We start from the raw sequence: 15,429 nt of genomic DNA on the forward strand, positions 1-15,429 counted from the left end.
CTCACTTGTGAAGTCTTTACAAAGCACATGAGATTGTCAATTGAATGAATAGACAGACTTTTTTGGAAGGTAGTTCAGCAAATAGCCTATCGGCATTTTCATGATGCTGTCATGCAAAAGAATTGCAGACCAGAATTCCATGTGGTGTCAGCCAATAGCAAAAAGGCATCTTGGGTCTCCAAATACGCACAGACATTGTAAAGTTTGAATTTTATAGGTTTATGGTCCCGTTATGTAGTTTGTTGTTGTTCTCGTACAGTGGCGAAATTGCCGTAAATAAGTACCAAAAAATTAAAAATCCTACACCGCATTGTGAAAACGTCATATGGCGCGCGGTCTGCATATCCCGGTTGTGTGCTGTATTTTTTAACCCTCTACTCAACCCTACTTAACCCTATACTCTTTTCTGACTTTGTTGTTCCCTAGCAGGTACTCCCAAGGTTTTCAGGAAGGCACATGTCCAACCCCAGCAAAGAATCTCCAGCTTCCTCTCATCGGCCGTTCTGCCTCCTCCGATGTGCGCCGACCTTTGGAAGAAGAGTTCAAAATCGAGGCTGACAAGTTCCTCCGGCAGCATAGTGATCCACTGGCCCAAATCGATGCTAGTTCACAAATCCTGGACCAGAAATCAGCCTCAGTTGACAGACTAGAGGGCTTACCCTCACCCTATTTCTCTCCCATTAGGTTGTTGTCTCCCAGGCAGGAGCCTGATCACCCAACACCTGATCTGGCGTTGCCTTCTCTCCCTTGCACTGAGAGTAATGACCATATTTCCGATAGTGTTTATAATAGTTACTTGCCAAAGCCGTCAACACCAGTTCACAGGCCTGATCCACAGGAGCCCTGCTTCGACATTGCAGCACCCCCAACGCCAGCCCCTGCAGCATTGCCTCCACTTGACATTGATGACATATCTGAATCTCACCACAGTGAGCCTAACTTGGTCCTCTCAGATCTTCCCTCAGTCATAGAGGAAAGGGATGAGGAAGAGGAAGATGAGGAGGATGAAGGCGACAACCTCGATTTAGATGAACGTACAGACGATTGCGATGAGGATGAGATGCAGCAAACTCGGGAACCCTCTCCTTTCCCTGCACAAGTTGGGGATACATTGAGAAAGAGTTGGCACGTCGAGTCACCCGATCAAGAAGTTCATCATTTTACTCCGCCGCATCCAGAGCCCAACCACGGAGAAAACTGTTACGATCACAGCATGAGTTGGAACCATGATGTGGACCTTAAATCTCCACATAGGACTTATGGGGAAATTGAAGCTGCCGTCTCCAAAATAACGAGTCCTTATTCTCACTCGGACAACGATCTGCAGCACTTGTCCGGACACCCTTCTGTAACTCCACCATACGCCACCTGGAATAGGTGGCACAAGGAAGAAGACCCAGAGGATTTTGATGAGCAGAAGGAGGCTGTGGCTGACATCCCTTCTCTTGAGAGACCTGACACCGGTCTAGATGAGGAACCAAATTATTTAAATACGTCTTCATCCTCCACACGACTGGAGTCCTTTTTTCAGGACTGTAACAAATCCAATATCGAGGTTCCTCACCAAATGGACACAGAGACACCTTGTAATGAGGCAGGTGGCAGGCAGAATGCACATACCTTCTGCCCCACCACAGATGGCCACCTAAACCCAGTTGCTGCTCCTGAGCCAGTTGTACCATGGGCAGATCCATTCTCCACTGATACAGACGAGCTGGATGATCTTGGTCCATTCTCGTTACCCGACCTGCCGCTCCCAGAAAAGTCTGAAGAAACTGAGCACCGAGACTCAGATTTTGCTGATCTTAACAAGGCTGTACAACCCCATATTCGACATACGCTCATGGATGTGGATGACCCCGACCTAATGCATGCAGACCATTCCGGTCTAGTGGGGACTCCATGCCCTGTTCACGACCAGAGGCTGGTAGAGCCCACCGGGCAAGACTTAGTTGTACCATCATTGCATACTACCTTTCAACAAGAGTTGGATTCAGAACCTCAAAGTGTTCCCGTCAACAGTCCTATGGCTTTCGTGCAACAAAGTGTAATGTTGGAAAGTAAAATGCCCTTTACTAATGAGTCGGATCCAGATCTGTTGTATTCATCAGTTAATTCTGAGATAACCCAGTTACATCACATCCCTCTTCACCCTGTTCCAGAGTCTTTGCAGTTACCACAAGACACTGAAAAGTCAGAGGAGCAACAGGAGGATGTGGCGGAGCCCCTAAAAGAATCATCATCCTCACCAGACCCTGTTCCTCACATCCCGGTAGCTATTACTCCTCCCAGGTCAACAGATCATTCAGACCTTCAAGAGACATTACAAAAGCCGGTCCAGGTACCCCAAAGCACACTGTCCATAGATATCCCCAAGAAGGTGGATGAAATTCCTCAGAGGATGACACGCAATCGCGCCAAGAACCATCTTTCTGCTACAGTTTCTTCTCCCAGTTTAACCGCAACAACTTCCCTGTCTGTGACAATCAGTCCAGTAGTGACCATCAATGCGTTACCCTCGAGAACACCAATTCCGAATTCAGTGCTGGCCTTCTCAGCAGTGAAGAAAGACAAAGACTCTTTGCTGAGCATCTCAACACCTGCATCCAATCCCACTCTGACTCTGTCCGTACCAAGTTCTCTCACCACTTCGCCGACAGTCGTCCTGAGCAAAACAAGTAAAGGCCGTCCTCTGCCAATTGAGGATGAGGATTCTCAGACACAGCACCCACGAAAGCGCAAGTTCCCACGTACAACGGCGCAGCAGGTGCAAGTACAGCTTGTAAACACGGCCATGCAGCAGACTCGGGAAATGATTCAGCAGACGTTGGCCGTGGTGGTCAACGCCATCAAGTTGGACGACATCGAACCTTACCACAGCGATCGTTCCAATCCTTATTTCGAGTATCTGCAGATCAGGAAAAAGATAGAGGAAAAGAGAAAAATCTTGTGTTACATCACCCCACAAGCCCCGCAGTGCTACGCAGAGTATGTGACCTACACTGGCTCGTATCTGCTGGACGGGAAGCCTCTCAGCAAGCTTCATATCCCAGTGGTAAGGTCATAATTCACAACTCCATTATGTCAGATTCATGCGTCATTTTGGGGAGGGTAATCTAGGAAAATATCACGCATTTAAAAAATGAAATCACTGTCCCAATTTAATCACTATTAGGTCTTTAAAACTTTAGTTTCGCACATTTTGATCATGTTCTTGCTCAGCATGACCCAGACAAATAAGAGATTTTTGCCAAGAAAAAAAAAAACAACAATTAATTAGGATACAGAAAAAAATAGACCAAATTTGAATTATGTTGCTGTTCTAGGATAAAATATAGTATTCCTAATGTCTCTGACATGTTTGGTGTTGCAGCAATACTATTTCCCAATTTTTAAAAAATTAATAAATTTAAAAAAAAAACTAAAAAAAAAAAAAAACTTTTACAATTATTTTTTTTTACCATAACCCAGACAGTTTCACTTTTTTTGCAAAGATAAATATATTCTGCATGTAAGCCCACATTTAAGCTTGGGGTAATTGGAACTTTACTGACCGTGTCGCTGGGGGACTTCTGACTGTTTTGTTCAAGTTCATCAAAGGGTAAGTTTACCTGTAGTCGTGTACAGCGTGCGTTCCTTTTTTAACTTTGCCTCATATTAGGTATTTGACTGTAACTCTTCCTCTAGTGTTTTGCTGCTTGTCTTGCAATTAATATGGTATTGTCCAGATAGCTCCCTTTGAGCGTGCGGGCACCCGAAGGCATTCCAGTTTTGTCTGGTATAAGTTATCCCCATTAGCAGTCGGTTTGCTGGATTGCCTGCCGTGCTCATGTTTTTTTTCTCCCGGCTGGGTTTGTGTTCGTTACTGCTGTCACTCGCGGTTATCCTGGCTCATCATGTTTTGGGTCAGTCAGACTCCAGTTCTTTTGCCTGCCAATCGGTCCCGGTTCGTCCTCTATGACAGTAGGCTAGCCTGCCGGGTCCTGGCTGGTTCAGCCACTGTTAGCTGTGTGTGTGTTATTTTCGCTTTTTTGGCTGCTCACTATTTGTTGTAGCATTGCTGCACCCATCTGCGAAACAACGCTTAGGCATTTGCCACAAAAACTACCAAAACTTGGCTTAGAAAATGTAAACTAATAGGGTGCTTGTGTGCTTCAGATCACGTCAGAGCTCAGGAAGTCAAAGACAAGACAGTGTCTTCAAAATGCATTATCTCGGAAAATGATATAAATATACCAATGACGTAATATTATTAAAAATATTATTTTCTCACATTTTGTATGTTTTATAAATGTTAACCCTTGGTGCGGAGCAGTGATTCATGCTTTTTTTATTTTGTCCTTTAATAGATTGCCCCTCCACCATCTTTGTCGGAGCCTTTAAAAGAGCTCTTCAGGCAACAGGAAGCAGTGAGAGGAAAGCTCCGGTTACAGCACAGCATAGAGCGGGTAAAGAAATCAAAGTCTGCATGCATTATTTGCCGTTTTCTATGTAGAGTGTCCTTTTCCCTGCATGCTCTGCACTCAACTTTCTTGATTGCTCTCTCAAGCGTGTGTTTTGCCAACAGGAGAAGCTGATCGTCTCATGCGAGCAGGAAGTGTTGAGAGTCCACTGCAGAGCTGCAAGGACCATAGCCAATCAGGCTGTGCCGTTCAGTGCCTGCACCATGCTTTTGGATTCGGAAGTATACAATATGCCATCAGAAAGCCAGGTTGGACTTTAAAAAAAAATTACAAACATCGGAAGAGGACGGATGATGATTTTTGCCTTAACTCAATGTGTTTGCACAGGGGGACGAAAACAAATCGGTGAGAGATCGCTTCAACGCACGACAGTTCATCTCCTGGATTCAGGATGTGGATGATAAATATGACCGGATGAAGGTAAAATCTATTCATTATAGGGGTTTTTCTTTTTTTCCCCGCTTCTTAGTTCAAATCGAAAAGTCCACTTTAAAAATTGAGGGACAAATTTAGTGAAGCGAATAAAACAAATCCTAATTTTGTTTTCAATGATCCAGTAATATCATAGTTCTTGTTTTGAGTTTCATTTTAACAATGATTTTGCTATTAGAGAGGAATAAGTACATTTTCATTATTTTATTATTATTAATACATAATGTAAAATGAATGTTTCTTTATATTTTATTTTTAACTTGTTTTTTACTAATACAATTTATTATCATTTTAAAAAATCGAGGAAAAAAATGTAGGAATATTTTTTTGTTCAGAGCTTTGTTATGATAGCTATTTCAATTAGAATAATAAAAAAAACATGAATATTTTTCTCATTTTTAATCTTCATGAGAAAAAGTAAAATCGATTTTTGGACTTTTATAGTGTATTTTCACCTTGTTTTTTTTTTCTATTGAAATTATTTAAAACAATAATATTTATATAAAAGTGCCATATTTTTGTTTTTGTTATTTTTATTAATTCACATTGTTCCTACCCAGTTTAGTCCGGTAACAAAACTAATGAATTCATTTAGTAATACAAGTGAAATAATCAAAATGTTATTTTAAGTTTGGCAGTTTCATTGGTCATTTTGATTTTCAACTTCCTTTTAAAAACAATTTCTCTCTAAATAAGAAAAAAACATTATAATATCTACCAATATGTAATACAGTTTCTATTTTACTACTAAAAATCTATTTTTACTATAGTTTTAGCTTATCGCGGGGGTTAACCGCAATAGAGGGGTTACAGTATTTTCCAATTTTATTAGAAAAACTATAAGAGAATAATAAGAAAATATAATGATCCCCATTTTAGGTATTTTCCCATTTTATTAGAAAAAGAAGTAAAAAAAAAAAAAAAGACAACGCTGAGATTTACAGTGGAAATATAAGATCCCTCAGTCATCACAGTTAATGGGGACCAGAACTACCCGTGAAAAGGAAAATTCCTCGAAGCAGCACCACCCCTTCACAAAATCCCCCAAGGATCAAACTTACCTTGAGATGGCGTCCTTACCGACTAAGAGTATACCACTTTAACAAAATAACTGATGAATCTACAAATAAAAACAGAATTGCAGTTAAATAAATTGTCTTCATTGTCATGATACAAAAAATCAGCAAAATTGGAGGGTTCCTCCCTTCAGAGTAAAAAAAGCGATTTAGAGAGTTGACGTTTAGCTGCACGCTAGTACTGGGTAACCACAACTTCAGACAGATTTTACGCAATAATTAAAATACAATAGTCACGAATGTAGTTGTTCCACGAATTGTCCCCACAGGCCATCTGTTTAAAGGGTAATAGATCTGGCGTTGGTCACTTGCCAGGTTCGGCAAAGGTGGCCTAAGAGAGTTGTTAGCCTGGCTGTAGCTGTAGGGCCATACCTGCAGCATCGCCATTTCTTTCTCTCCCAACGCCGCCTCTGCCAATTTCCAGATGCGATAACAATCCATGAAGCACCCACTGGTGATCACCATTTCTTTGCACTCTTCTGACTTTGCTATGAGTCAGATTTAATTGATAAATTTATTTTCAATGTAACGAGCCGCTAAAAGCAAGCGTCCGACACCTTTCCCAGTTTTTTTTTTTGATTCGGAAACGTTGACTGTGCCCAACCACCCCGGCTGTTTGACTGTCAGTATACACCTGCCTATCACAGTCACGCAGACACCCACCCAATACGCAGACACACACGCACAAACAATCTGCTCCGTGCAGCACTTGCTGTGTGTTTTCTGTTGACCACATTTAGTGATGTTTTGATATCAATGACAATAAAGACATTTTAATTAAAATCCGTTAACCAGCCATAACCGAAGCGTGAAGTAGCAAGGGGCCGCTGCACAACAGAATCTTTAGTGTTGTTGATTTGATTGATACACTCTTATTCCCCTCAGACCTGTTTGCTGATGCGGCAACAGCACGAAGCGGCAGCCCTCAACGCTGTGCAAAGGATGGAATGGCAGTTGAAGGTCCAGGAATTGGAACCCGCTGGCCACAAATCCCTCTGTGTCAACGAAGTGCCGTCCTTCTACGTCCCCATGGTGGACGTCAACGACGACTTTGTCCTCCTACCGGCGTGACATCTGGCCTCGCAGCCAGCATAAGAGTCCGCTTCATCCCACTCCCTTCTTCTCAGAGAGAACAAAAGGAAAGGGCTAGCAAATTTCAGAAGGGCCTTCAGACAGGATAACAGCGACTGCAGATAAAATAAAAACATGCTCCTCCCTCGGAGAAGGAAACTCGTTTTTACCAACTTACACTTTCATTCCCCAAAAAGTTTTTACTCCTTTTCCAGAGCATGAAAAGCAGAACCTGTTTTTGCTTTCAGGCATCGCTCAGCAGAGATCTATTTTCTGAGTTGATTTTTTTTTTTTCGGCTTCATAAGACCTACCGCTGGGGAGACGCGTCAAAAGAGGAGCCCTCCCAACAGCTCGGCGCCGTAGGAAAGGATCCAAGAGCACGCGCTTGTGCTTTCCGTGAGGATGACGACAAAAAAAACCCTGGTGCATTTTGGGAGGATCCACCACCAGTTAAGTGAAAAACCTGGAGACTAAACGCAGGGGCTGGCGGATTTGGACTGCAAACGCACTCTCAGAAATGGATAAGTGTGTGTCTGTGCGTGGGTGTGTGTATGTGTGTGTTATGAGAGGAAATTATTGGCGCAGCCTGCAGGACGGACGCCGACGAGCGCTCTCCACCACGCCGCTCCTTCCGTAAGAAAAAAATATATATATAAAAAAAAGCACCACATGGACAACTCGAAAACATAAACGAATGTTGACATTCAAAAAGACTCACGAATAATTGTCTGGCGGGGAGAAATATTTGTTTTTGTCTATTTCTTTACTTGGGCATTTCATTGTTTCTGAGGAAAGTGACTTGAAACACTACAGAGCCAATATTAGTTTAATGGAGAGAAAAGAAAATGAAAAAAAAGAAAAAAGAAAAGAAAATTGAAAAAAAAAATCCGTAAATGATGTACAGTTTTTATATTGGTTAACCAATGTATTCTTGCTGCCTTCTAGATAATTTATTTTGCCACACATTACTGCACAGTTGTAAATAACCTATTGTACTGTAATATCACTCAAGTAAGTGTAAAGAAAAACAAAAAAGTTATCTTTTTATGTACAGTTCACTGTCGGGCAGCACTTTCCCCTCCCTCATATCTGTGGGCCAAATATGTACTCGATTCTGTCAGTATTGGAAAGGCAAAGTTGTATAGTCACTGATATCAGCCAGAGCGACGTAATTGAACACCATTCTGCTTTGGACGAAACACAATCCCACAGGTTGTAGCAGAAGGACTTTTTACTTTAACAAATAGAGGATTATTACTTACTCGCTTTACCACACAATTATATTGGAGAAATCTCAAACCAAGAAAATGCCTTTTCCTGGGGAAAATAATGTACTCATTGTTGGCAAAGTCATAGAGATATTTATTGTTTGAATGGAAGCTGTTCACAAATAGAACCATTGTGTGTTGTGTTTCTTTTTAAGTCTCCAAATTGGCTTAAAATATTTTCCTCCTCATCTGAAGCCATTATCATAAATACAATTATGTTGTCTGAATTAGGAGTGAGCGTGGAATTTCAAAAGGTTTTTATTCCTTTTGCTGACCTTGCTTTGCCTTACACATTGCAATGACTCCCCACCGGAGGGCGCCAGTGAGGTAGAACACTTATTACAGCTATACTTCGGTACTCAAAAATAACCTTTTCGGGTTTTCAAACATAAAATGGTTTCGAGTACCAAAACATTTTTTTCCCATAGTATTTACTTTGTACGTTCACGCGCTTTCCAAACGTGTACCTAAATAACGATAAATATTTAAATGTGTCGGTGATAAAGATGAAACAATAAAATTTTTGAGAAAAAATAAACGATTTGCAGTACCTTTTAAAGAGTAGTATGACAGCATTCCGGTATTCAGCAATTATTCCCTTTTTCAACTCGATTGTTATTCTCAATATTTTCCTCCTTCGCTTACTTTAGACCCATTATTATCGTCAACAAAGCCAATAAAACACACAAAATCACAATCAATTCTCAAGTGTTTTCAGACTGACGATGGTTCGAATGCTGAAGCAAAAACTACACTTGTTGGACTACCAAAGATTTGTGGTGACGTTTTCGGCCACGATCAGCTTTTTTCCTACAACCCGAGCAAAAATTATTCAAATTGTTTTGGCGAACCCCCAATTGTTGGAATGTAGGAATATGCCTACAGTTTCTTTTCTCCATTAGTGCCATGCTAGTTTTCTTGAGTTTTGATTTTTTTCAATCTAATACTGAAGCCAAAACTACTAAACAGGGTTACTCAATGTTTTTTTCTTCGCTGATGCTGCCTTTGGCAGTTTTTAAGTTTGTTCGACTTCTGAATTTTCTTTCGAATGCCGAAGAAAATAATTACTCGAATACAAACTTGTTCAATCGTAGTCACATGAAGAGGGTTGAAATACTGTAAAAAATAACTTTAGGTCGAACACTTGTTTTTTAAAATACATAGTCTTTTGACTACCGATATCTTTCTTATTAGTTAATGCCTCATTTTGTTTTCGACCAAAACTCGATTTTTTTGTCCGAATACAGTCCGATTAAGAGAGTTGACTTTCCGTAAAAATTACAGATTTGTTTAAATACATGTTCATTCAACAACTTATATTTTTTTTCTCAGTTCGTGCCGTTTTTCAGATTCCAAAGAAAAAAAATACAGGTTGAGTCGTTCAACTATCGAGGTAACACTGTAGTCCGATCAAGTAGATTGCGTTACCCCGGAATGAGTACTCTTTCATGAAAACCCATTTAGAATATCTAATGTGTATGATCAATATCGTCTTTGGTTATGTCGCGTTCTGATTTATTTTGTTCGAATACCGAAGCAAAAACGACTCAAAACTATTTGTTGGATACCGATAGAATATAGAGTCATTCGAGTACCGAAGTATCACTGTAATTTTGACTTTGGAAAAGATGGGGCCTTCAAATTGTTCTTTTTTGTCAGGTTTAGGGAATAGTTACCTAAACTCCATCAGTCTTTCTGAAAAGAATAATTATCTATAATTGGTTTTATTGGGACTCAATTCTTAAAAACAAAGCACCCAAATCAAATCATTCAGCAATTTGTGTGTTGGACTAAATTTTATACATTAAAACCTTATTCTATTCTCTCCTATCGACGACCTCCTTCGCCAATCTGCCAATGAAGTCGTTGCTGCGTTAAGGATTTGTAATCAATGATTATATATTATTATATAATCGATTTATATATATATATATATATATATATATAATGATAATTACACTGTGCAGAAAAGTGGCTAGAAGTGTAGTTACAATGACACCCCTTCCAGGTTGGCACACGTTCAAATTCGGACTTTTACCCCTGAAAAAAAAAGGATTCTTTGTTCTTGGTTTGTGTTTGTTGTTTCCAAAGTTAGTTTGTGTTTTGGTCACGAAAGTTATGTGTCTGTTTAACTCTGTATGATGTAATGTGTCCTTTTTTTTGTATGGAAGCCCGAAAGGACCATAACGCAATAAATAAAAACATATGTTTTGTGATTAGAAAGTATTTTACTAAATAACAGGCAATTGTTTATTATAGCTATATGATTTTAGCTATGTATTATATATAATACTAGGGTGTCATTATTATAAAATAAATCCTTCCTATTCATTGAAATCTTAATTACAAATGTTATCATAATTCTTTTAAATCATATTTAAGAACATCATATGTTTCGTGATCTATCTTAATTTAATGTTCATGGTGTTTTTTTTTCTTTTTTAAAGATTTTTCCAAAATGGCATTTAATTTCAGAATGCAGTTCTACCGGAGGACTCTAGCTGTCAATCAAACAACAGGAGGCGAGGCTACAGGACAGACATGACCAATGTCCATCAAACTAATCCATCTTGAGAATCAGGCACAGGCCCAACTAACTGATTGACAGCAGGATCATTTGGAAAAAGGCTAATATAGAAAAGGAGGTTTTATAAATACAAATAAGACTTGAACTTTTTTAAATGAAAAACAGAAATTGAATTAAGATATTATGAAAAGCGTTTTTAATAAAACGTGAAATATGAGAAGCATTTTTAATGGGATGGATTTTAAAAAATAGCAAATACATATTTTATATCAATGACCCCCTTTTTAAAAAACGAAAAACAATATTACCTGATTTTTTTAAGCAATATGGTTATTTCAAAAAGTCTGTTTCATTTATTGCCTTTTGCCACTCCTGGGCTTCCATAGTTTCGATCCTCACACCAGTGGCATGTCAATCACGTCGCTTTTACCGAGCAGAATGTAAAACCGTTCCGAAGTTTGTCCGCTCATAATTGTTTACAAGACGCCCTCTTGTATTTTTTACTTTCTTCTGTCGGCTTTTTTGTTGTTGTTGTTGTTTTTTTGTTTTTTTGTTTTGTGCTCGTGCAATCAATCACCGATCCGAACGACAAAGGCTTGAAATGGTGACGGTCGCCCCTGCGACAAACCACGCCCTCCCCGGCTTGTCGTTACACAGAGCAATAGAGTAAATCAGGTTGATTTTTATTTTCCCCTTGCGTTAATAATCGGTCACACCGAGCGATTCCCGCATCGGATGCTAGCCTGACACCACCTCAGTCAGCAACATATTACCTCTACAATCCTCACATCCACTCATCATTTATGGTCATTTTCCCGACTTGAATTTCAATGCACTGTAATCCCTCGTTTATTGCGGTTAATAGGGACCAGAACTCCTCACTATATTCAAAAATCCGTGAAGTAGCACCACCCCCTATTTTAACATTATCAACCGGTGATAATGAATCGCAGTTTCACGGTTGCTGTTTATTTTAGGCTGAAAGAACAGGGTAAAAAGAGCCGCTACATGTTAAACGAATTGGTTCTCTTTGTTGCCGCTCTCAGAAATGAATCGCAGCCAAAACAGTGCAGTTAATTTAAGACGGGCCAGAACGGCACATCTCCCGGTTGATGTGCCTTCTGCCGATCTTCACTCGCAGCAAAATGTGTTCGGAGGTTCGCGAGTGCAGTTTATTGTAGGTGAAAATTCAGTGGCCAAAAGAGACCCGCGAGGGCCAACTCAAGTCTGTAATATATGGGTGGAGTTATTGGATTGCCACAGCACGGGTGCAGTTCACATTTTGATAGACAGAACAGCAAAACAAAGCTGCCAGCATGCGCTCTGCTGGCCCCTGCTTGCTTTAAAATGCTATCGGGATAATGGATTGAGGCTGCACAACTGCCTTTTGCTTTTTGGTGGACAGCACGGCAAAGAAAGAGCCGCCAAGACAACAATGCACTCTAAGGATCACCGCTCGCATTATTAGGCGATCAGGGATAATGGATCGCGGCAGCTCAACTGCAGTTCATTTTCTAGTGGACAGAATAGCAAAATAGAGAATCCAGGCCTTACAAAAATGTCCTGTCTCGTTCATTGCTCTCAGCAATGGTCAACAAGGGATAATGAATTGCGACAAAAGACAGTGCATTTCATTTTATGCTGGCCACAATGGGATGGACCATGCATCAGGCAACAAGCAATGAACTTAAGTTTTATATTTTTTCAATATTTAAAATCAATATTTTTTAACCCACAATGTGCAAATTATCAAGGGATTACAGTACATACTTGCTATCTTTTTCGTTCAGTAGTATCACGATTTCAAGCCTTTTTTTTCTATTTTCTTTCTTCAAAATTCAAACCAAGACTGTAGCTGTTTCTGTTGTTTCTTTTTTTTGTATTTTCTGAACGGACAATAACTAATACAAAGCATGGAGAACTACTCTTTAAATGGTGAGAAATAACCTATTTATTATCTATTTTTTTGTTTTTCTGGCACCTGTGGTATGTTTTTTGGTTCAAGTCGGTCTCCGCTGTGTAAATTTTCCTCCTTGTAATGCGTGGATGAGACAAACTGTAAATAGTTGTGTAAATAAAACCTCCCGGGACGTTTTTTGGCACCCTCTTATTTGTACTAGTCTGAAAATTGTGTTGAATTTGGGCTTCGAAAGGACAACGGATCCGATGAAACAATGGAACATTTTTTTCTTTTCATTTGTACAATGTAGTCCGTGTACATATTGTGGAGCAGCTATAGAAGGGGGTGGGGGGAGACAAATCCATGTGCTTGTCGATGCTATCGTCAGTGCTGTCAGAAATCCATTACTTTTAGCTGTTTTTTTTTCCTGGTAAAAAGTTTTTAAAAAAATAGTCGTATAAAAAGGTTTGGGCACCCCTGATGAGTTTTAAGATTTTTCTTTCACAAATTATTGGTTGTTCGTATCAGCTATTTTAGTTAAATAAGTCATACAGCAGACAAGCTGTTTTTTGACAGGTGAAATCAAGTTTATAGGATTTACAGAAATTATGCAATCATTTCTTATACAAGATTAGGCAATTGCACATATTTGAAAATAAGAAACTTGCCAGAAATATTTATTAAATCCTACTATTGCAGAAATAACAGCCTCTTAACGTGATGGTGGAATTTAATTTTGACCATTCTTCTCTACAAAACATCCAGTTCCATCAACTTTGATGGTTTACTCTCCATTTAACTAGAACTGTGCCTGTGGCTTCCATTTCCCTACTGTGTTTCTCACAGTGGAAAGTGACACCTGAAATCTCAGAGCTAGCTTTTTGTATCCTTTCTCTAAACCATAATATTGAACAATCTTGTCTTCGGATCATTTGACAGTTCGGAAGGCTCCCATTTTTCAACTTTTCAGAAAAGATGCAAACAGACTTTCAACTGGCCAACTTAAATACCATTTCTCTCTCTTGACTTATTTTGTTTATGTTAGGTTAAGGGTCAACAAACTCACCAAACAATTTTTGAGTTTCAATAATTGGTATTAAATTTTGTTCAAATTTAAAAAAATGTATGGACCTGCCTACTTTTTTTACGTAATTATCACACACGTTCTTTAAATCCCTAAAATTACACTTTACTTCTCAAGTATCACTGTGTTGGTCTGGTATATCATATATTTGAATAGAATTGCTGATCTTAAAAAAAATGGTTTGTAAAGGAAAAAATTGAAAATGATCGTTGGCCCAAACTTTTTCCTTCGACTGTATACAAGATATAACGTGAGACCCTGATGTGAGGATGGGTGGGTGAGACTAAAACTGAAAAATACAATTCAAAATGGTTATTTTCTACAGTTGCATGTACAGAGAGCGCAAGAACTGCTGTTGTTCCTCAGAGATTATGTTCGTTAATAAAATTTTGAAATATTAAAACCGTGGGCCTTTCATTCGTGTTTGCCATGAGCAACGAATTGTTCTGTCTTGTGGAATAAAATAAAAACTATCTCTCAAATCTGTTTTCTTATCCGGCAAACTAATAAACTTTGGAGCTATTGTTTACCTGATGGCAACAGTACATTTGATATTGACAGAATTACAAAACCATTACTCTTTAATGGGACAGTGTGTATTATTAAGCACCTCTTAGTGGTAAAATAAAACATGTGGTTTGGTCACTTTGAGTCCTCGTAGTTTGTATTCACCCTTGTGCTATTTAGCACTTGTTTTCGGTTGCACTACCCAGCAAAATCTAGTTTTTTCGAAGTAGTACACACTGTCCCTTTAAATTACTCTTAATTAACAATTAAGGGACGATTTTGATAACAAACAAAAACAAACTATGGAGATATGTTTTATTCCCGTGATAATATCTTTCAAATAGATGGCCTTACATCACAGTCAATTTTAGATGTGCTGGTAATTGAATCCCCAAAAGTTAAGTCACTGTCTATATTTGTGTTTTGGTCTGCTGAATAATGATTTGAAATTTATGTTGTTGGTGTTGAACTGTTATCTAAGAACATCTAAAATATCGATTATAAATGGAGATTAACTGCCTTAACCAGGGAGCTAGCCCCTCTCACCCAAATAAGCTTGTAGTGGTGGGAATTTCGTCTCTTTTTCGAGAAGGAGCTCTTGTCTCGGCTCACTAAAAAGCCGTTTACCAAAAGCCTCTTCAGGTATTTTTTGTGGCTGTTATCCATGCATTCAATATGATTTTGTAACATTATGCTCACAATTACTTTCGGGGGACAAGTAAAGCTCAAAAAGACAACGAGGAAAATGGGAAATGACAAGAAAAACTAAAATGAAAGCATGTTATACATACTTGTGTCCACATGATGGCGTAATTGAGGAAACAACTCCTCATGAAGCCCCTATGTGTGTGTGAAACATAACCCTGTAAGGCTCCATTGCTTTATGGGGCTTCATTTTGCCATCACTATTTTTTAATCTTAAAACCGTTGACTTGGAAAAAAATCTGTTTTGAACTAAATAAATTAGAAACTTACGAAGGAGTGAATCTGCAATTGAACAACAAAGTCGCGAGGGAAAACTTGTCGCAAGATTCGGGTAAAACAAATGCTCAATTCACTTTGAAACCTAAAATGTGTATTTTTCAAACTATTAAGAGAAA

The 15,429-nt window shown here is 39.1% G+C and overlaps 1 protein-coding gene across 1 annotated transcript in view; it reads left to right on the forward strand.

Annotated features, from left to right (window-relative positions):
- Positions 1–12,932, forward strand: part of ankrd11 (ankyrin repeat domain 11) — a 130,474-nt gene extending 117,542 nt beyond the window's left edge. Inside the window, exons 10-14 of the mRNA XM_088333832.1 lie at positions 427–3,055; positions 4,350–4,448; positions 4,568–4,711; positions 4,791–4,883; positions 6,857–12,932. Coding sequence (XP_088189958.1) covers positions 427–3,055; positions 4,350–4,448; positions 4,568–4,711; positions 4,791–4,883; positions 6,857–7,042 — 3,151 coding nt within the window. The 3' untranslated portion in view covers positions 7,043–12,932. The remainder of the gene's footprint in view (positions 1–426; positions 3,056–4,349; positions 4,449–4,567; positions 4,712–4,790; positions 4,884–6,856) is intronic.
- Positions 12,933–15,429: the final 2,497 nt, after the last annotated feature.

This window comes from Urocampus carinirostris, chromosome 4 (genome assembly GCF_059441175.1).
Source record: "Urocampus carinirostris isolate Australia breed hairy pipefish chromosome 4, RoL_Ucar_1.0, whole genome shotgun sequence".
NCBI lineage: Eukaryota > Metazoa > Chordata > Actinopteri > Syngnathiformes > Syngnathidae > Urocampus > Urocampus carinirostris.